The sequence below is a fragment of the Ranitomeya variabilis genome, chromosome 7 (genome assembly GCF_051348905.1).
Source record: "Ranitomeya variabilis isolate aRanVar5 chromosome 7, aRanVar5.hap1, whole genome shotgun sequence".
Lineage (NCBI taxonomy): Eukaryota > Metazoa > Chordata > Amphibia > Anura > Dendrobatidae > Ranitomeya > Ranitomeya variabilis.
The window spans coordinates 174930786-174954228 of record NC_135238.1 but is presented as its reverse complement, the minus strand read 5'-3'; the positions used below and the strand labels follow the sequence as shown (position 1 = coordinate 174954228).

The 23443-nt window shown below is 42.0% G+C and overlaps 1 protein-coding gene across 4 annotated transcripts in view; it reads right to left on the bottom strand.

Moving 5' to 3' along the window:
• Positions 1-3759: 3759 nt before the first annotated feature.
• Positions 3760-23443, bottom strand: part of UBE2F (ubiquitin conjugating enzyme E2 F (putative)) — a 291447-nt gene continuing 271763 nt past the window's right edge. For all 4 annotated transcript variants that reach the window (XM_077272292.1, XM_077272293.1, XM_077272294.1 and 1 more), the window contains exon 10: positions 3760-4821. In XM_077272292.1, coding sequence (XP_077128407.1) covers positions 4771-4821 — 51 coding nt within the window. In that variant the 3' untranslated portion in view covers positions 3760-4770. The remainder of the gene's footprint in view (positions 4822-23443) is intronic.

Below are 23443 nucleotides of genomic sequence, written 5' to 3'. Positions count from 1 at the left end.
AAAAAATGCACGTTTTACTGAAACTATGATCAATTGGATTGATTGCTCCTGCTCTATATCAGGCCTGCAGATCAAATACCTTATTGAACATTACACGTTTTTTAGCATCTTAAGATTATCTTGATTTCCAATCACATGCAGATGAAATGCAATATGACAACAAGTGGGACAAATTTTAAATAATGGGCTACAGTAGCGTATTGGCAGAGAGACTATCTGCTACCGTCCTGCTTGTCTACATCATCGATGTAAAATTGAAGTACGCATGGATAAGATTACTTAATGGATTGGCTGGTTAAGACAATTTCATAGTAAAAATCATATTGTATAGATTTGTGGATGATAGAATGGGAAACAGATGGCAATGGAAAGGGATGCAATTGTAAAGTGGCATGGCCTAGCTAATGTTAGGGGGTTATAGAAATGCTAAGTTCTCCAACAGAAAACTGAAATTGTGTGAGGGCAGATAAAAACAAAAACAAAAAAACATTGCAATAGACAGATCAAACCTTACCCATCTTTCTTCAGTTACTGGGACCTAGGTTGTTTTATTCACCGAATAGACCATATTTCCGCATTAAATCCTTATGGTTCAGCATTGTGTTTATAAAAAAAAGCACTTACCTATGACAGAAGGTTGTTCCAATTATAAAATGCTTCATACTGTAGGTTTTATTATGCAAAACATGACAGGACAGACATCTTAAGAGGTTTCTTACAACTCAAAGTAATAGCACTTCGAACTACTTAAAAAAAAATGGGGCTAGTTGGCACTGCATAAGGGGAATTAATTCAAATGCTGCAAATTTTGCTATGGAAATTTCTGTGAATGAAAAGAGATTCCATTCGTCTAAATAGGGTTGGTTCAAATGAGCGGGAAGTGTGCAGATATTTCTGGAACAAAATATGCAATAAATTTGCCACGTGCGACCATTCAGAGCTCATGGCTTGTCACTTGGTGACTATATCTGAAAGAACTACATCCAACTCCAACACAGCCAAAAAGCAACAACATCATTAGAGTGTTAAGACAATCACTATTAGAAATGTGGATAAAGGGCAGATTTACTGATGAACTAAAGGCCAAATAAATAATTTAATTTTGGGTAGCGAGGAATAATATCTAGAATAATAGTCATGGCTAAATATCCCAGATGAAGCTGTTGAGAAACACCCAGTGGGCATTGGTGGGTGTGTTATGAACTTGCCACAGTCCATTAGATTTCCTTGTGATCCATGTCGGGCTTTGCAAGTAGCCCAGAGTGCCTGTGTCTTGGTATTGTATTAAGACTACCTAGTAACTCTTAGTTTGTCTGGCACAGTTCCTGTCTATAGGCTCCAGGCTGTCTCCTGGTCGCCTGTGGTTTCCAGTCCCAGAGTTACTTGTCTGGATACTTGCCAGAGGTATTCAAGACTTCATCCGTTTGTATGCGGTTTCCAGTAACCTTGCTATTCGTCAGTGGTCTTCAGGACTTCACCCATTTGCCTGCAGCTTCCATGGTATTCAGACTTTATAGCCACTCCAGAGATCTGTCTGCTTTATGTTTTCAGTCTACTAGGACCTCTGCTGCGTGTCTGGCGATTTTCAGGATGTCTCCGAGCTACTCGAGGCTTCCATGGTACTTAAACTTTCTTGTTTCTCTGGAGTTTTGTCTGGTACCTGTCTGGGGTCTCCATGACTCCTTTAAAACATTCAGGTTGCCTCTACATATCCACCTGTGGCTTCCAGGATGTCTAATGTCTGCTTGCGGCTTCCAGGACCTCTAAAGGTACCTTCACACGAAGCGACGCTGCAGCGATAGCGACAACGATGCCGATCGCTGCAGCGTCGCTGTTTGATCGCTGGGGAGCTGTCACACAGACCGCTCTCCAGCGACCAACGATGCCAAGGTCCACGGGTAACCAGGGTAAACATCGGGTTGCTAAGCGCAGGGCCGCGCTTAGTAACCCGATGTTTACCCTGGTTACCAGCATAAAAGTAAAAAAAACAAACAGTACATGCTCACCTGCGCGTCCCCCAGCGTCTGCTTCCTGACACTGACTGAGCTCCGGCCCTAACAGCACAGCGGTCACCGCTGTGCTTTCACTTTCACTTTAGGGCCGGCGCTCAGTAAGTGTCAGGAAGCAGACGCTGGGGGACGCGCAGGTAAGTATGTACTGTTTGTTTTATTTACTTTTACACTGGTAACCAGGGTAAACATCGGGTTACTAAGCGCGGCCCTGCGCTTAGTAACCCGATGTTTACCCTGGTTACCAGTGTAAAACATCGCTGGTATCGTTGCTTTTGCTTTCAAACACATCGATACACGGCGATCGGACGACCAAATAAAGTTCTGGACTTTATTCAGCGACCAGCGACATCACAGCAGGATCCTGATCGCTGCTGCGTGTCAAACTAAACGATATCGCTAGCGAGGACGCTGCAACGTCACGGATCGCTAGCGATATCGTTACAAAGTCGTTTCGTGTGAAGGTACCTTAAGTCTTTTAGATTGCCTTCAGTAACTCTGCAGATTCCCGCATTCCTGCTTTGACTTTAGGTCCACCATGATCTTATTGTCAGTATTTACCCTGTTCCATATTGTTATTTTCATTCTTTTGCTTTTTACCTCCTACGTGCCCACGATCAGGAATTGCTGCGGCCAGTTGTTACAGCATAGTGGATGTGATTTCTAGAAATCCCATGTCCAGTATGCATGTATGTGCACCTGTGGATCACCCGTGGAAATGCGGCATGTCTTTCAGAACGCAAATTTCATCAATGGAATGTAGTGAATGTGGTAAATCCGCATGTTACAGTGAACACATGCTGATTTACTTGCATTCAATAGAATGCAGTGTTTTAGACACAGCGAAAATACGCTGCAACTTCCGGATCGTGGGCATATAGCCTTATTGTCCGTGAGATGATTCTTTAGCTATTAATTGTTTTGCTATTCTTGACTGTTCATCTGTCATTTTTACCATATGTGACTGTATTTTGGCATTTTTTACATGTCCTATTTATGGTATCTAACAAAAGCTGTATGATTTTTTTTATTGAATATGTGATTAATTATATCTTGGACACTTTCTCATTGGCTCATCATAATATCTAGCATATTAAAGTTAGTTATTTGGTGCTGTTGAAAGCCTTCCACAGTGCCAATGACGTTAAGAACCCGTATAACTGCTGAGACGCATGTATATGATCAGCAGGTATTGAGCAGTTATCAGAAGGTATTGTACAATTGATTGTGGATACGTCTCAGCTGATGTGCAGAAGTGAGCCACTCTAGACAGCACAGAACAAGCCCTTGAAGTTCACCTTTAGACCTCGGTCTCTCTTAGCTTTCTTTGCTTTTATTCCCCTTTTTTAATCCTGCCTCAAATACTTCAAGTGGTTTTCACTAATGAACTTGTGCCGATTTTGTTGCAGAAAACGGAATCAATTGAATAGTATGAGAACTTGTGCCCGTGTGATCGTAATATTTCCACTTTGCAGAACAAAAGGGCAGGAGCAGAAAGACTTTTTGTTATAAGGATCATTATGCTGTTATCTTTGCCGAATAGTGATAAAAAATTTGGCAAATTTTACTCTAAATTTTTTTTGGTAGTAATAACTTAGTCCAAAATCCCTTTCCCCTAAAGTTAACCTCTAAAACAAACACCTTACAAAATTTGCAATGGCATTAAATATTGTGAAAAAACTTGGTCAAGGTTACACAAATGTGTGATTTTTCTATAAATAAAAACAGAACAAAAGACAACACACCAAAGTTAGAGCAAAGAAAGTGCATATCCGTGTATTTATAGAACCCTGTATACATTTTCAGGGCGTGGATACAGAGTTTTCAAGCTCCTTTAAACAAGATAATAATTTAAAGTTGCATTATCACAGTAAAAAGTATTTATCACCAATGTTCTGTGAATCCCTGTGCACTAGGAACCCTTTCATTGCCAGAGAACCTGCATAATGCTGCATTCCAGATTGCTGCTAGCACACAGATAAAAACATTGCTTAAAAACAACATTATTTTAGGGTGATGCCACAAAAGCCTACCTACCAGAGAGGCCTGCGACATGGATTTGGTGTTTTAGCTCCAGCCTCATCACATGTGGTCTTAAACTCCATTAACTGATGTAAACCTTACTGCTAAACAAGAACTACAAGTATACTTATCGAGTTTACAACTTTTTTTTTTCATAGTACATCATATCATCAAGATTAACGATTCATAACTTAGGATACAGTCACAAAGTTAACCATCAGACTCGAAAAGGCATTGGACAAAACAAGTCATAGTTATAGGCCCATGTGAGGCCTACAAATGTGGTCATCGCCCATATTATATTTCAAGTCTCAAAAAACACATGGTTAACTTAGGATTACCAATCACATTTTCTGTTCAGTAAGTGCCTAATAAGCATATGAAGCAACACATCTCTGGTAAGTTTCCATACATCATTGCATATATTGTTAGAGATATTCTGAAATATAGAAAATAAAATAATATAGTTGCCCCACTCCGAAAGAAAAAAAAAAAAACAAAAAAATTCACACATCAAAAGATATAGAAGTGGGAGAAGTAGTTTTGAGGCTCCTGCTGGTTGGATGCTGAGATGGCATTAAATTGTAGGGGCTGGAGGTAAACTTTTGTATCAGTCTGGCAGGGAGAGGGCATAAAACCCGTCAAACGGTTTCCAGATTCCTCCCCCCATATGGCTCTGGAGACCCTACAGAAGGAGGCCACTTCTCTCAACAAGGCAGTCAAAAATTCAAAGTTGGCATCATCTGGCGTAGCGCTTGATGTAATCTTCCACTTTACTACGATATTCTTCCTATAAAGAAACAAAAGAGAAACATGTGTAATAAAACATACACAGAACGAGGTTTTGGGTTCTTGAGGAACAGACAAAATTGTGCTCATGAAAGGAAGTTCGAAAACAATTATAGATTAAATGTCAGTGATTCTAACTATTAGTGCTCCATAAAAAACAAAAACATGCAGATCACGTCAAGGTCATTATACGATGCTTGGTAATTAGTGATGAGCGATTGCGCTCAGAAAACTTCTTATATGAGCATCTGGGAGTGCTCGCATATTATGTTCTAGTCCCTGCAGCTGCATGATTGCGGCTGTTAGACAGTCTCAACACGTGGCGATTCCTTGTTTGTTAGGGAATCCCCACGTGTTGAGGTTTTCTAACAGCCGCAAATCATGCAGCTGCAGGAACTCAAGACATAATTTACGAGCACTCCCAGATGCTCTGATAACACCCAAGCGTGCTCGGATAAGACGTTATCTGAGCACGTTTGCTCATTACTAATGGTGATCCAAGCAGGTTATGACTTGGGCAGCATGGACCCGATGACAGGTTACCTATAGTAAACACTAACGAAGGCTAGTTACCAACGTTTGACATTTTTTCATAGACACTTCGGCTTTGAGGTTTACCAAAATATTTATTTTTTTAAGAACATTCCCATAAATTATTCCCAGATTCAGACTATAAAATATACCCCTGATCCAAAACTTAAGAGTTCAGATAAAATCCTTATAATTACTCAAGGCTCCGCATTTGCGGATACATTTCTGGAGTCGAAGAAGATCATACCTGCAAACACTGGTGCACATGACATCTTGACGCTGGTTAGGGTCAAGATGTTGCTTGTGCAGCCACATAGTGCAGGCCAGCATCAGGATGTTCACCCAGAAACGAAGAGGACCCAAGAAATGGTGCACCTGCCTTTGTGAGATATTGCAGGGGAAAATACTTGGACTTGCACTTAAGTAAATAGGGACGGTTTGCAACCATGTGAGGGTTGGGGGCATTTCTGGACTGGGAGCAAGAAGAACCAACCACTCTGGATGGCAGATTACAGACAGTTTCTTCACATATTTGACTAAAAGTTTTTAAACGGTTCACATACTAGTTTAATATGTCAAGAAACTCCTTAAGCCTTCACGGCCTTTGATGTATAGGTGGTATTCTTCCTTTTGATGCGGGCTCCAATAATGAGCCCGCATCTTTCCCAGCACATGACAGCTGATTTGATTAGCGGTCATGTGTCTCTTAATAGCAGCGGGTGGATCTGAGATCCATCCGCGGCTGTAAACTAGTTAAATGCCAACATCAATCACTGTCACAGCATTTAACATGGGTGGGAGCTGGGTGGAAGCACGCCAGTGACGCCACAAGTCCCGACCATGGGTTCCCCTGTCAAGTGATCGCGGCGCACCCATGGGTTGTCTGCAGAAGACACCATCGCCGATCAGTATCAAATTTTCTATGAACGCCGGCTGGTATTCATAGAAGATTGTGATTTTTTCGATCGTAGCACAGGCGATCCTAAAGGGAAAACTCAAGCCAGTAAAAAAAGAAAGTTTTAAAAAATATATAAATACAAAAAATAAATAATACAAAAGTTCAAATCACCCCCCACGTTTGTCCCATTCAAATAATAATAATAATTATAATAATAATAATAATAATAATAGAAATACACATTTGGTATGTGTGTCATCTACCAAAATATGGAGTTAATCAGATTGGTAAAGCACATAAAGAGAAAAAAAATCAAGCCACCAGAATTATGGGTTTTTTTGCAGCCGCAACATTGCAATAAAATGCAATAACGGGTGATCAAAACATTATATCTACCCCAAATGGTATCAATAAAAAAGCCCGGAATGCAAAAAAAATCAGCTATCACCTAGCCCCAGATCACAAAAAATGGAGATATGTGTCTCGGAAAATGGGGATATAAGAATTTTTTTTTCTTACAAATTTAGGATTTTTTTTCACCACTTAAATAAAAAAGAACCTATAGAGGTTTGCGATCTGCGAACTCGTAATGACCTGTGGAATCATATTACTAGGTCAGATTGAGCATTTAGTGAACATGATTAAAAAACAAACAAACCCAAAAAACCTATTGTGGAATTGCACTTTTTTATTGCAATTTCACAGCACTTCTAATTTCTTTCCCTTTTCCAGTACACAATCTGGTAAATTCAATGGTGTAGTTCAAAAGTACAACTCGTCCCACAAAAAACACTCTCTCATACGCCAATATTGACAAAACTTTTTACAAAATTTACAACTCTGGGAAGAAGGCGGACAAAAAACGAAAGCGCAAAAACTGAAAACCGCAAGGTTGTGAAGGGGTTAATCTGCCACCCACTGAGTGGTTGGTTCTTCATGCTCAGTCCCATGTGGTTGCAAAACAATCTGTATTTATTCAAGTGCAAGTCCAAGTATTTACACTCCATCTTAAATCAGTCATTATGTATTGAATTATCGTCATTTTTTTAACAATTCTGTCACCATTTATTATAAAGCTGGTATGTGTCTCTAGCAACCGCGGCTGTTAACCATTTAGGTGCCGCTGTTAAGCTCTGGTGCCATCGGTCGCCAGCGATGCAATTGAGGTGGAATGATGCGTTACTATGATAGGTGAGGGTCTGCCGAAGACCCCCATTTGTGTCATCTCAGTATTCCTGTGAACCTCAGCCACAGGCTGAGCGCCATTGGTGACTGAAATTTTCACTATATACCACAATACTACGGTGTAAGAGAGTGAACAATCGCAGGTTGAAGGCTCCAAGAAGGACTAAAAAATAAAGAAAAAGTAAAAAAAAAAATTAAAATAAAATTCAAATCGCGCTCTTTTTCCGCCATTAAAAAATCAAGGAAAATAAAATTTGTTATAGAGGCTTTTGGAAAGGTACAATCAAAATATGAAATTATGAAATTAACCAAATAGTTAAATGCCACAAAAATAAATCAAAATGCTTGAGTTACTTTTTTTGGCTACCTCACCTCACCTTATTCGGTTTTTCCTCCCATTCTTTCAAGGGCATTTTTAACTTTTTCATTGATATAGCGGTATGACTTTTTTTAATTAAATGTGGGACGAGTTGTTGTTTTCAATAACGTCATTCATGTTACCATATAACATACTGAAAGACGAGAAAAATCCAAGGAGTAAGGGGGGAGTGGGGGAAGGGGGGGGGGGTCAGGGGGCAAGTGGCAGGAACTAAATCTGGAGTGACGGAGGCTTCAGATCTACAGCAACATTTGAATATTAATTCAATCGCTGATTTCTCAGTAACAGGGAAACAGATCGGCCATGTAAATATATTGCTGCACTTGTCGCTGAAAGAGATATATGTGCAAATAAATATTTGGGGGGCGGGGGGTTGAAATTGTACTGACAGATTCCCTCAAAATGGTTCAACAGTGGCAATGAGCAATAGTACTATTCACAGACGTTACAGGAAGATTTTGGCAGGGTAAGAGCTGGCATCTCCTCGGTATGAAGCAGGTTCAGCTCCTGAGCCTGCTCCATACATTCTTCACATGACCTGTGTTGGAAATGTACAACACCGGTCTTTATGGAGATAAAGGAAGGATGAAGTCAGAGGTCTGGTTGAGAAATCTATTTAACAATGTGTGACGTTTGTATTGTGAAAGCTGGTGTCAGATTTATTTTAGCCTGTGGAGAATGAGGGTAGCAAGAGTAAAATCATAATTTTCTATGATATCTGTAAAATACAGGCTATTTAAGAGAATCTATTATCGGGTTTTTGCTATGTAATCTGAGAGCAGCATGATGTAGAGACTGAGACCCGTATTCCAGCGATGAGTCCTTGCTGGTCTCCTTACTGTCATTCTGGTGCAATCACAGTTTACTCTGATGCAGATCTTGCAGTTCTAAAATATTGACCAATGTGTAACTTTGCTAACACCACTGATTGGTAGCTGTGTACATTGACTTAGATACAAAGCTGCTAATCAGTCGTGGGGGCGGGGTTACACAAAGCAGTGGACTAGGAGGCACGAGACACATAGTCATGTGATAATTTCCAGCTGATAAAACACTTGATTTCATTGAAACACCAACACACAGTACTGTAAGTGACATCACTGGAATCAGGCTCTCAGCCGCTACATCATGCTGCTCTTAGATTACATAACAAAACTTGTTGACAGGTTCTCTTTAAATGTAAAAAAATATATATATATTTTGAAAAATATTATATAAGTTCTGACAAAGCTACACCATTAGTCAGCAGTCAACATATTTTCAAGGTAATAGCAAGTCTTCAAACTACTAAAGCTCAGGCTAAAGCTCTTGTAAACCGCACGCTATCAGATACATTACTACTAGTATGTGTTGCTGGAGCCATTACGTTGCGATATAATGAAGTTGTGTCATGGCCTGATCACAAGATGAAACTGGTCAGATGCTAAATGGCCAATACATCTGGCAGTGAAGTATCAATTTTCTACCCAAGCTCTGCTGCGTTGTATCCGAAGATGCTCTTTAAAAGCCTTCATGTTCCCACTGAATAAAGGGAACAAAGAGGTAAAAGTCCTCGAAGTCCTAGTGACACATCATTTACTGCTTCTTTTCATCTGGAATGAAAGGCCAGTAGCATGAGCTGCTGTATGCACTCAACTGATGACTGCATTCAGCGTCAAAGCCTGACGGCTCACGACCGCTCAAGAGAGCCTTAACATGCTCTCGCCAGGAGACTAATAGGACTAAAAGGAAAAAAGGGAACAATCACTGTCCATTATTTTAATTTTACATATAGATGATGCCAAGCACCACTAAATACATGCTCTTTAAGTAAATGGATTTCTGTAGTAGCTCTCCACCTTGGGTGTAGTAGGAAAAAGTTTGGTAAAAAGGCAAAAAATACTTTTAAAATTGTCGGCACATGATCTCTAGAACAAAGCGTCCTAATGAGGCGGAATAGGAATAGTATAAAGTATAAGTCTTCCACTAACAAAGCCATCTGCCCTCTGATTATCACAATTTTAACAGACTTCTTCCTTCTGCAGAATTCATTAATAGTAATTAATTAACTTAACATCCGACATTTGTTTATTAGAGGACATGTCACTTGCCATAAATATATATATATTTGTTTTACTTGCTGTAAATGCAGCTGTTCTCCTGAATATCTGATCCTGATATATAGACCCCCTTCCCGGTATATAGGTCGTCTCATTAATCAAGTGGCTGTGGCCCTCATCTCATCTCCATGGGAGTCTGTAGGACCTATGCCCACTTGGCCAAAAATACTAGATTTAGATACAGAGAAGCAAAATCCATATTTGAAGGCACAAAAGAATAAAAAATAGAGCCAGATTCAGGAGAACAGCGACTTTTACACCAAGTAAAAAAAAAAAAAACATATTCATGTAGCACAATATGCTTTGCCTTTACATTTCCACAAAGCTTTAATAGGGAAAAAGGGACTGTCAGCACAGAATGACTGTTCAATCCACCTTCTCACCTGTTTGTTTCCCCTCCATCTTCGCCTCCCTTCTTTGATTGACAGCTGTCTTCATAGGCTCAGAAAAGGGCGGACATAGATGGAGATCAAGCAGGTGGGAAGGTGTATGTAAATGATTGGCTCCGCCGTGAAGCTCCGAGCGCCTGTACTTGGCTTGAGCAGTCATTCTGAGATGATAGAATCCCTTTAAAAGGAGAATCAGTCTACCTTGTTTTATTTGTCATGCTGTACTGACCTTGAGGACAATAGACAAGGAGCAAGGAACCGCATATACTACTCAGTTAATGATAAAAAAAAAGACGACATGTAGCTAAGCTCTGCGGCACTCAACAGTGAACGGTCTCACTCGATAACCCTGCCACCACTAAATTACTCAAGAGTTGCCTCTGGAGCAACTGGTTTCACAATAATGGACTGATACCATTTGCTTTGCAGGTGTAAAACTTCACAGGGAGAAATGATAGAGAACAGCTGACAAAGGAGAACATGCTGCGATTTCCTGCCTCATCAGACAAAAGCCGAGTACTAGATGAATACTGGTGGTGGAAGTGGTCAGACTACTAGCATCGGGCATTACTGTCACAGTACAAACCACAATATCTGATGCTTACTGAAAGCGGCAGGACAAGGTGGAGGATCATAAAGTCTATGAATTTTACTTGTGTTAAGAAGATTATTGCCTCAGAAGTAGCTACAGCCCAGCGTCTCCTATGGGGTTGTACTAACTAACCAGCAGTTATGAGCGAATATACTCGTTACTCGAGATTTCTTGAGCACGCTTGGGGGTCCTCCGAGTATTTTTTAGTGCTCGGAGATTTAGTTTTTCGTGCCGCAGCTGAATGATTTACATCTGATAGCCAGCTTGATTACATGTGGGGATTCCCTAGCAACCAGGCAACCCCCACATGTACTTATGCTGGCTAACAGATGTAAATCATTCAGCTGAGGCGATGAAAACTAAATCTCCGAGCACTAAAAAATACTCGAAGGACCCCCGAGCGTGCTCGAGAAATCTCGAGTAACATGTATATTCGCTCATCACTACTAACCAGTTAAAAGAATTATTACACCTAAAACATTTACAAATAATTCCTCCTTTTTCAATAAGTAATAGTATTCAAAATCTGCAAGAGCTTTGTGATCACCTCCCTTGGACCTTGGCTTATTACTTGGGAAAAAAAAGGGGGGGATTTTTATTCTTTAAATCGTAGTCATTTTTATTGTCACTGCTATATGATAGTTTTTTATCTACTATATGTGGCTTTTTTGATTCTGTAAATGAAAAAGTATGCTTCAGCAAGCCAACACTGCAATTATAAGGCTGGTTTCACATTTGCGGTTGTGTCCGCAGCGTTTGTACCGCATATATCCGCATGCGTTTTGTATTCCTATATTTAACATTAGGGACACATGCGTTTTTGTTTTTTCGCTTTTTGCCGCATTTGACGACGCATGCGTCGTTTCGTCGTTTGTATCATATGTATGTATCATATTTGTTCATATGATCGATACTCACCTGTTATTGCTCCGGCTTTGTTTCGGTCTGTGGTGGCGGCTAGGCGCCAGTCGCCTCACATAACTGAACTAGCAGGGTAGCTTTACAGATGTGCTCTTGTTTATGATTATATTTTTATTTGTGACCAATTATATTTATCTATATGGGGCCGCTTTGTGCTGTGCTCTTGTTTGCACACTCTAAATCTGTGTTATATATGTTTGGATTATATCGATGATATGTACCTGCTCTACTATAACATCTTATGGCACATGCGCACTGGCCGCTTTTGTTTTTCTACCGCTGTATTTTCTAATGTCTTCCTGTTTGCCCTGATACATAGGGCTTACTTATGAGTTTTCACCTGTCCTTTATCTAATTAAAGACATGATTATATTTATGAGGTCTGATTATATTTGCGATATTTCAGTGTGTGCCTATGTTGCCATGATACCTGTTGGCGCATGCGCGCTGGCCGTCCTTGCCTGTTAGTCACTGCGCCTTTCTGTCACGTTCTCGCTTGCTCTGTTATGTTGGTGGTGGTTGGCGCTGCCCACCCCATGTGACTTTGCTGTGGGGATGATGAGGCATGGGTGCGTGTCTCTCTGGCTGGGGACGGCTCGTGCTCCTGCGCTACGTTGGCGCTTTGCATTGGATATTGATATACCAGGTGTCCTCATCTGCCGGACATAAAAGGGAGGGATTGGTTACTATTGAAACCACGCCCCCTTGAAGAAGGTGGAATAGCACCGAAACGTGCGTTGGGGAGTGAGATCCAGGACGCCTGTTACACACTATATGGGTAATTATTAGTTGTCATGATGTCTGTTACTGTGGTTTACGTTGCCTCCATCATCTGACTGTCAGTCCGGCTTAGCTAGGCTCAGTCTTTTGTTTTCTCTGGTATGGTTACTATTCAGCTGAATTAGCAGCAGTCAGTGGTCATTTGGGAGCTGTACTGCCATATAGTCTTAAGCCCTCTTTTACCCCCATGAGTCAGCTGTATATATATGGATGCAACACTGACTATTATTCCACAGTAGACATTTTTCACTTTATCTAACTAAACTCATGTAGTGCAGCAGGTGATACTGGTACTCACAAATTTTTTGGAGTTCTGTCACGTACCTTACAGTGTTAACTTTTCCTGATTGCTCTGCTTTTTATATGCATGTGTATTTATTACACTGTTTTTATCTGTATGTATTCACATTTTGATATCTAATAAAGTTATTGACTAATTGTTTATCTATTAGCATTAGACTTTTGTCCTCCTTTTTGCTACATGTCCTAATTTCTGCCATTTCTTTCTTTCTACATGCATCAGAATGTCTTCTTCGGATTCTTCCCATGAGGAGTTTCTTCCTGGGCCGTCTGAAGTCGAGCATGTCAGTGAGGTGAGTACTTGCCTCGTCAGATTGGTAAGTTTTCACTGTCACATCTACACATGTGACAATTTGAATTTTTCTTTTTTTTAGAGCTCTTCTACTGCGGCAGAGACAGGGCAGGAGCTGCGGAGTCAAGGTCCGGTGGAAAGACGGCAGCGGGTACGTATACAAGGCTGAATGTTATCTTGAATCTTCCTTTCTTTCCATTCGTATTTCTTAACTTTTTTCTTCTGGAATCCTTTTGTATGTTGACTTTCTTATTCATGCCATTTCTCAGCATCTTTTTTTTCTTTCTTTTCCTTATGTTAATTGAGCAAACTTAAATGACTTTATTTAATTTTTAGGTTTCACAACGGGAGGATGATCTTATTGAGAATGACCTCCTCATCTCGCTGGTCCAGGAGCGAGTCCCGTTGTGGGACACCCGGGATCCACTGCACTCAAACAACGTCACGATCCGGCGCTTATGGAATGAGGTGGCCAAAGAGATGTGGGATGGCTGGGACAACGCCCCGACACGGGTCCGAAATGCATTTGGTAAGTATTGCACTGCAGTGTGAAGCAGCAGAGACCTTGGCCGTGCTCACTTGACTTTGACTGTGTGTGATGAAAGAAACTCTCAGGAATTTCTGTCATCACACAGTTGTGTGAGCACGGCCAAAAGTCCTTTTTCTGACCACAATTTTTTTTTTTTTTTTTAACAGTGGCCAAAGTCAAAACACGTTGGCGTTCGATGAAGGACCGCTTTAACAAGGACCTGTGTCAAGAGAGCCGTGTTCCCAGTGGTTCAGGAGCAAGGATCAGAAGATAAAAATGCCAGAACTCGATGGTATTTGTAAGACCGGTCCTTGCCCAGAGAACGTAAGTATCACGTGCATTAGGTTGTATAGTATTGCCATAATCTGTATTTTTATATTCCACAGGATTTTGCGTCTGGTTAATACTTGGTATTAATTTTCTTTTTCCTTTTTTCACAGCACATACAGCACTACTGTTGGCCCAGGTTCTGGAGCGGTCCTTCATCAGACAGCCACGGACCCGTCCCAGCCATCCAGCAGCGCAGCAGCAAGTGGGCCTTCCACACTAACTGCAGACCAGGGAGCTGGTCCATCAGGTCTTCCCCTTTCGCAGTCCTCTTCCACTGCCCCTTTTTTTTGGGCTCCTCCCGGCAGCGGGCTTCGGACAGGTCACACATGCCCGAGTTTTTGCACTTGAGCTCGGTTTTACACGAAGCAATCAAGGCTTTGGGTGACCGAATGGATGTTTCACATAGCCTCTTGAATGCACGTATCCAGGAGGTCAGCAAAAGCCTTGACCAAGTGAAAGCCGACCTCCAGAGGCCAGCACATCATTTTTTTAACCAAATTGAGCAGGGCATGTCGGAACACCTTACTCCTGATCTCCAGCTGAGTGTCATGCAGGCCTGCAATGCTGCTTACGTGCAGGCTATGCAGCAGAGTCGGTATTTCCAGCAGACAGTGTCGGCATATCCACCTGTGCCTTCACTGTCACGATTGACCTCAATGCCGACCTCTGCTGCATACCACTGCACGGCCACCTCAATTCCTTCCACAGCCAGACACCACTACAGCACCACCACCATGCTGAGTGCAGTTGGACATCCCACCGCCACCACCATGACAACCGCTGCTCCTGCTTGGACCTCCTCCAATGACACCACGAGGCAGCAGGACCCTGGCATGGCCTTCCGTAACGCCACCACCACGATGCAGCAGGACCCTGGCATGGCCTTCCGCTCTACAAGTGCTATGGACTCTGGCATGGCCTTCCGCTCTACGAGCGCTATGGACTCTGGCATGGCTGCACGCTCTACGAGCACTATGGACTCTGGCATGGCTGCACGCTCTACGAGCACTATGGACTCTGGCATGGCTGCACGCTCTACGAGCACTATGGACTCTGGCATGGCTGCACGCTCTACGAGCACTATGGACTCTGGCATGGCTGCACGCTCTACGAGCACTATGGACTCTGGCATGGCTGCACAATCTACGAGCACTATGGCCTCTGACACAGTGCAGCCAGACCCTGAAAGGTCACCCACCACCACGCCACGCCATATGAGCCCACCAAGACCTCCCACAACCAGGCAAACCCAAAAAAACACACACAAAAAAAACAGAGGACTCTTAGCATTCCTCCCCCTTCACCTCCCAATGTGTCTGTAATGTCAGGTTTGTCTCACCCTTCCAGTGCGTCTCAAGCCTCTCATGTGTCAAGCCCCATCCCCGAACTACCAGACCCCAGTAGTTTCATTGCCCCTTCTCCTGCCACCTCTGCGTCGTCCATGGTTAGCCAGGCCTCAGTGCTTCACACTCCACGTTTACATCACTCTACCCCACACCGGCGCAGTTAAATAAAGTTTTTTGGTTGTAAAAAAATAAATACAATTTGATTTGCCCAAATTAGGTTTGGTTTATTGTGTCTATCGCCGCCGGCAACACACACCGTGCAGCAACTAAGAAACTTCGCCACACACTTACTTTTTGGGCCACATCATATATCCAGTAGTTATAAAAAAAAAAAAAAAAAAAGACTGCAGCTTTGTGTGTCTTTAGTATACAGATATGAGGTGGGCCCACAAATATTAGATGTATTATCTCCATAATCTCTTCTTTCTGCTTAGTCTGTGACTAGTGTGGCAGTCTGAAGAGAAAATGGTGGAAATACAGTGCAGACCTCTACTGAACAGGTCAGGTGTCAAAAAACTCAGTTATGACACCTGACCTGGTGAGTATAGAACTGCCTTGTATAACCACCATTTTCTCTTATTTGTACATAATCTATTACACACAAATTGAAGGGACGATGGTGATCACACACTTCATATCTATGCTCACCTGCACAGGTGTCAGAAGTAGTGAATTCATGAAGCTGTATGTGCATCATGAATTCATTATTTCTGACACCTGACTTGATGAGTATAGCTCTCTTTAGTGTGACAGTCATTGTCTCTTCAGTCTGTGTCAGATGGATAAAGCAGAACAGAATCAGGACGCAATGACGTCAACAAGCTTAAATAAAGCAACATGGCTGCCATAACACTAGCAGTATGTGGCCAGTGTTTTATATCAGTATTTGTAAGCCAAAACAAGGAATGGAACAATTAGTTATTATATTAATATCAGAATTTACTTCTATCACCTCGGCCTCTATCACCCACTCCTGGTTTTGGATTACAAATACTGATATTAAATACAGACCAAATACTGCTAGTTTTCGGACAGCCTTGGTTTGTAGAGGAAATACATAGGAGACACGGTCAACACAACCAAAAATAAAGTTTATTAATGAGAAATATTATTATCATTGCAGAAAATTACTGGTACAGATCGAATTACAACAGGACATTTACACAACATTGTCCTGCCATGACACATGTCCAATATCTGAATCAAAAAAGGCAGCAAATTGGTCCCGCATGTGACCAACTTCAGCAGTTGACCGTTTAAGAGCAGCAAAAAGATATTGCTTCTGAAATGTTAACAGCCAATGTTCCCAATGTAGATGGGTATTACACATAAAATGATTGGATCTTGAGAAAAGAAAAGTAGAACATGCATTCAAGTTAAAAAAAGAAAAAGAAAAAAAAGGAGGCACTATATACTAAACACTGTACAAGGTTAGATGTATACTAGAGTGTAAAACAGCACAGCAGGCGGAATCTCTTGTCAGAGTTCTAGAACAGCAGGAAAAACCAGGGCAAGAAAAGATCAGTGTGTACAATGAAGTTATAAAACATATTTACAAGCTCAGGTATAGTGCAGTTGGTATTATGACTATAGTCTTAAAAAGTCAGCAACTTAAAAGACTTTGCAGTTTCTATTCAGTGTAATTTTTGGAAAAAGCTACTGGGGAAAACGGACCCATAACCCCAATTTATGCTAAGGAGGTCAAAATAATGTCTTTCTGGATTCCTACCTGAAATGCCACACACATATGATAATACCTCAGTACTAATCATACAAAATGGCTTTTGAGCTCTTCATTATTTTGCTAAAAAAATAAAAGTACAAAGTATTGCAAGGGCAGGAAAAAGTGAGCTAAAGTGCTGTCTTCGTTAAGAGTGCCATGGTGCAGGGGCATTAGTATATGCATATAGCGGACTAAACACCATCAGGGGGTCTTTGGATCAGTGTATATAATGTGGGTGCGAGGTCCATGTCTTTCTCTCGCCCTGTTTTGTTTCTTTGGCCATCAGCACTTCAGCCTAGTGGCATAGGTGGAATTAATTAGTAGACGGCCGCATACGAGTATCTACCCATCAATTCTCAGTACATTGTCAGGGACCACATGGAAATGATCTGCTCACATGTAATACTTCACAGCGGCCATGCTGATGTGACTGTGGGGTGATCGGCTCTCCTTGGAGGTCCGATATTGCTGGACCTCGTTGATTACTCACATGATAGAGGTCGCCAAGACATGGCAAGTAGGCTTTACTAAATTCTGCATGAAAGCCAAAGATCTACATATTCCTACATTGTGAATCCACAGTCCATGTATTTTTCTACAATTTTTCTTCTTTTCTTTAAAAGACTATGTGATTTACATCTAATTTCCAGCAACCAAGAAAATCTGAGAAAACAACGGGTATTTAACCCCTTTCTGCCAGCTGACGGAATAGTACGTCAGCTGGCAGAACCCCTGCTTTAAGGTGGGCTCCGGCGGCGAGCCCACCTTAAAGCCGCGACATGTCAGCTGTTTTGTACAGCTGACATGTGCGCGCAATGAGCGCGAGCGGAATCGCGATCCGCCCGCGCCCATTAACTAGTTAAATGCCGCTGTCAAACGCAGACAGCGGCATTTAACTACCGCATCCGGCCGGGCGGCCGGATATGAGCGCATCGCCGACCCCCGTCACATGATCGGAGGTCGGCGATGCTTCTAAATGGTAACCATAGAGGTCCTTGAGACCTCTATGGTTACTGATCCTCGGCAGCTGTGAGCGCCCCCTGTGGTCGGCGCTCACAGCACACCTGCATTTCTGTTGCATAGCAGCGATCTTATGATCGCTGCTACATAGCAGAGCCGATCGGGTTGTGCCTGCTTCTAGCCTCCCATGGAGGCTATAGAAGCATGGCAAAAGTGAAAAAAAAAGTAAAAAAAAAATGTGAAAAAAAATAAAAAAAAATATAAAAGTTTAAATCACCCCCCTTTCGCCCCAATCAAAATAAATCAATAAAAAAAAAAATCAAACCTACACATATTTGGTATCGCCGTGTTCAGAATCGCCCGATCTATCAATAAAAAAAAAGCATTAACCTGATCGCTAAATGGCGTAATGAGAAAAAAAATCGAAACGCTAGAATTACGTTTTTTTGGTCGCCACGATATTGCATTAAAATGCAATAACGGGCGATCGAAAGAACGTATCTGCACCAAAATGCTATCATTAAAAATGCCAGCTCGGCACGCAAAAAATAAGCCCTCACCTGACCCCAGATCACGAAAAATAAAGATGCTACGAGTATCGGAAAATGGTGCAATTTTTTTTTTTTTTTTTTTTTTTTTGCAAAGTTTGGAATTTTTTTTCACCACTTAGGTGAAAAATAACCTAGTCATGTTAGGTGTCTATGAACTCGTAGTGACCTGGGGAATCATAATGGCAGGTCAGTTTTAGCATTTAGTGAACCTAGCAAAATAGCGAAGCAAAAAACAAGTGTGGGATTGAACTTTTTTTGCAATTTCACTGCACTTGGAATTTTTTTCCCGTTTTCTAGTACACGACATGGTAAAACCAATGATGTCGTTCAAAAGTACAACTCGTCCCGCAAAAAATAAGCCCTCACATGGCCAAATTGACGGAAAAATAAAAAAGTTATGGCTCTGGGAAGGAGGGGAGCGAAAAACGAAAATGAAAAAACGGAAAAAGCTCCGGGGGTGAAGGGGTTAATAAATATATTTTCTTTGTTCGCTTGGCTACTGCCTTTGTTCCACAATTCTCTGAGTCACACACTAAACCCGGAGTCTTAATGGAAATCTCCCAGCTCTGAAGGAGGTTAGTGACCCTAATTATAAAAACGGACATTAATTAGCCTCTACTGTGACAGCCAGCACCTTATGACAGTCTGTTTATGTCACTTGCATTTGCTGACGGTGCATTATTTTCTTCGTTCATGGCAGTAGTTCACGGGTGAATCTCATTATGATGTAGTATTAAATTCATAAAGAGAAAAAAAAAATTGAAGCATAAAACCTTTAATTTGGCGTTCATTAGCCCTGATATGTACAAGGTTTTCAAATATCCTAAAACACTGTACGGTTACAGGAAAACACTGAACAGAAAGGACCCATAGAATAAAGTGAATACTATTTGTGAATACTAAAGTGAATACAATGTAAAATATAAAAAAATAACCAGCAACAGAATTGCGGTGTGTTATTCTAATCTTCCCCAAAGAGTGAAAGTGAACCTTTTTGCAATATAAACCAATACCATGCCACTTTTACAGCAGATAACACCCCCCAAAAAAAACAATCCATCGTACAGCATCTTGGATTAAAAAAACAAACTCATTATGGCTCTAGAAATACTCGAAGGAGAAGCGAGACTAAAATAAAAGCAAAACAATGGACTCTTATGAATGGTCCGCTTTAAAGGGGTTAATTGCTTTCTACACAACTGCTTGATTTTGCAGAACAGTTGCTTTTCCCTGTAAAGCCACGAGGCAATGAAAATCGGCTGCACAGTTTAGCAGGTAAAACCTCTGTTCTGCAAAACCAAGTAATTGTTTAACAATCAACTGAAAAACCTCTGTGGTTACTTCAGCTGTAGTTTTTGGATGCTCCGTCTGGCTACGCTGAACTCGTAGCATTAAATGATATTAATGTTTCTTTGCAAAAAACGGCCACAGACAAAAATTCCCCTAAACTACAGTAATCAGCAAAAAGCTTAAAAAATGCAGATTCTAAATCTGATTAATTTAGCTCTTTCTGCTCATTATCATTCCCCTGCTCTGGGCGAGCGCTGGGCCATGGGCTGCCTGCTGATCAAGGAGGACTAGGATCTAGAAACACACCTAGTACTGGAAAAGCAAAAGGTGATGTATCCTCATCAAAGAAATGCACTTACTAATATGATAAAGTGACTTTCTTTTATTCTTTCATCTGATGGAGTGCAGAAGTTATGAGAATTCGTAGATATGGAGTTTACTGAGTGGAGATCAAATAAAAAAAAGAAACACTTAAAAAAGTGGAAAATTTCCAAGAAGTCCAAACACATATTAGTAGGGAATTTAGATTGCGAGCCTCAATGGGGACTGTGAGGATGTCGTCTGTAAAGTGTCAATAAGAAGTGCAGCCATATTGTGTACTTTTTTTAAGCACCTAAAGAACATAACTTGTGCAGATCTCAAAAACAGATTTCACTTTTTAAATTAGTCATTCATGAATATCAACGAACAACTGTTAAAAAGATCATTATCCCAGTAAAATGTGTACAATATGTCCAAATGAAGCGCATGGCAGAGTAGCTAATTTAATAGGAAAAAGAAAATAATGGCCAGAGACAGATCATTCTTCCTGCTCTATCTGTAAATGTTATAGGTCTATAATCATAATTTACATCATATGTGCGGAGGAGATAATACATCACGAGGACTTTTTAATGACACCAAAAGAGCAAGTCAGTGACCTGCTAATCTACTTTTTATTACCAAATGCAATAAATCACAAGACATCTTGCGTACAGAAAGTAACACGAGCTTCGGGCTTCGTGGATTTGGCGTAACAGTCAGAACAAAGCTAATAAAAACAATACAATGGTTACGCGCCATATATTCAACCTGCAACCATTCATTTTGTCATTCTGCATCAGTGAGCTCATTTGAGGGTATCTGACCAGATAGATTTTCCCCACTAAAATACTGAAAAACTGTGCGCCGTCACTACGAGGGCCACTGACCTTGCTAAAAAGCAAACTTTTTTTTTTTAATAACTGCGTTTTCTTAAATAGGTAAAACACACATAAATCGCATATCAAAAAACATCTGGCAGTGCTAAACCAACTTCGAACAAATGCTACAGTATAAAAGTTCAACAAGTTCATAAGGATGTCATAGTCAGAGCTGCCCAGTATTTACTATTTAATGTATGGTTTGTAAGGCAGTGGCTTTCACGTCCATGCGGTAATGGGGCAGTGACCCAAGAAAATTCAACTTAAATGTCTATATGTCAGCTTACAAAATAAATCCAAACTTTATCAGCCGGTTCGCAGCCGGAACTTCCGTATCAGTCCGTTAACGACTGCACCACCGTAGAACTCGTGGGTGCGGTAATGACTTTGCTCTCTCCGGTAGTGATGAGTGAGTATACTCGTTGCTCAGGTTGTCTCCGAGTATTTGTAGTGCAGCGCCCCAGAATCCTGGTCGTTGCAGTAATGTCACTCTTCCACCAGGGGGAGTGATGTTACGTCTGATGGTACTAAAAGAGTTCACCTGACCAGGTATCACAGTCACACACTACACTTCACATTCCGGCCACCAGGGGGAGCATAAGGTTCTATCTATTAGGCCACTCCTCACACTCGCTAAAACTGGGGGTTGGATAGGAAGTTAGAGAGAAAGCTGACTGGGTGAGACCCAGAGAGGACCTGTCAGGCAGACAGGGAGAGAAGGAGGAACATCTGACCTGCAGACAGAGGGTCCCTGTCAGGGGTGGGATCCTGGCAGAGACATAGCAAGAGAGAGAACGTTACGGAGCTGCGCCTGCACCTGATTGCAGCAGCATCCTAAGAAAGGACAAGAAGCGAAGTATATTGTGGAGAAGTGAGAAACGACATCACAGCACAAGGAGATAATACCAGGAGGAGTCCTGCCTTAAGATCGGCAACATCCTTCTGAGGCGCGTAGCCGGTGGCCGGAACACCGAGGGAGTAATTGGCTCTACGCATTACTTTGAAACACGGCAGGACAGTTAATTCCAAGTTGGCTGCCCGACCTTTAACCTAATGAAGACAACGGAGGCAAATTGTGGGAGAGGGGCGTCTCTAGGGTCCCTATAAAATAGCTCCAGGCCTACCCAGTCATACGGGTCGTCCTATCCATACCATCTGGGGGATGGAGAGAGAGAAACAGAAACATATATGACAGTTGTGAGGACTATCCCGTGGTGCTCAGCAGGGAGGTACTACAACACACAGGCGCTAGTAGGAAGGCTACTGATTTCCACCTGCAAAGGGAACTCTGGATGTGCCTTCGGACCGGCCGGACTTAGCCTGCCCTGTGAACGGTACTCTGGACTGTGGAAACTGAAGTCTTCAGTAAAAGGTAAAGAGACTGCAACCGTTGTGTCCTCGTTATTCATCGCGCCTTACAACACCCACCATTACCACCTACTCATCAAGGGAAGCCCTGGGGACATACTTCACCTGTGGGAAGGTATATCATCTAGCTGCCATTCCATCACCCCAGCGGACCCCTAGCAGCGTCGGTCATCCTGACCGAACACCACAGGTGGCGTCACGAACACTTGACAAACTACACCTTTAATTGGGCACCCCTTAGCAGGGCCACGGACTGGGTCGGGCCACCGTGACATCCCCAGAACAGAGACCGATGGACTCGGTACCGAGTACCCCACTGCCCTGAGCCTGGGGCCATCCAGTAACTGCTCGGAGATTTAGTTTTCGTTGCCTCAGCTGCATGATTTACAGCTGATAAACAGCTTCATTACATGTGGGGATTCGATAGCAACCAGGCAACCCCCACATGTACTCAGGTTGGCTAGCAGCCGTAAATCATGCAGCTGCGTCAACAAAAACTAAATCTCCGAGTAGTTACAAATACTTGGAGATCAACCGAGCGTGCTGGGGAAAACCTGAGCAACGAGTATACTTGCTCATCACTACTCTCTGGCTCTGGTGTGTGTTCAGCGTCACACAGACAGGCATATAGAGACTCTCCTTCTCTGTTGCTTGCAAACCAACACTGACACATCCAACCCTTATCTGAAAGTGTAAATGGGAATCGTGGATATGGGCCACTACCAAGATCCGGACTGGAGGGAGAGATCCATCCCACTACCTTACTACAGATCTCTCCAAAAATAAAAGACCCTTGTCAGGTTTTCCTAAATCTGATTAGGTTAAATTGCTTGACCCCGTCCACACTCAATTTTAATTTGTGTTGTAATCACCCCTGTGGCTGTAATTACAACACTCTCGAGAGGGTTCAGCATGTTTCTATGCACACTGTGGGGGACACATAACGACCCCGAATATTATTTCCCTCACTGCCTCATAG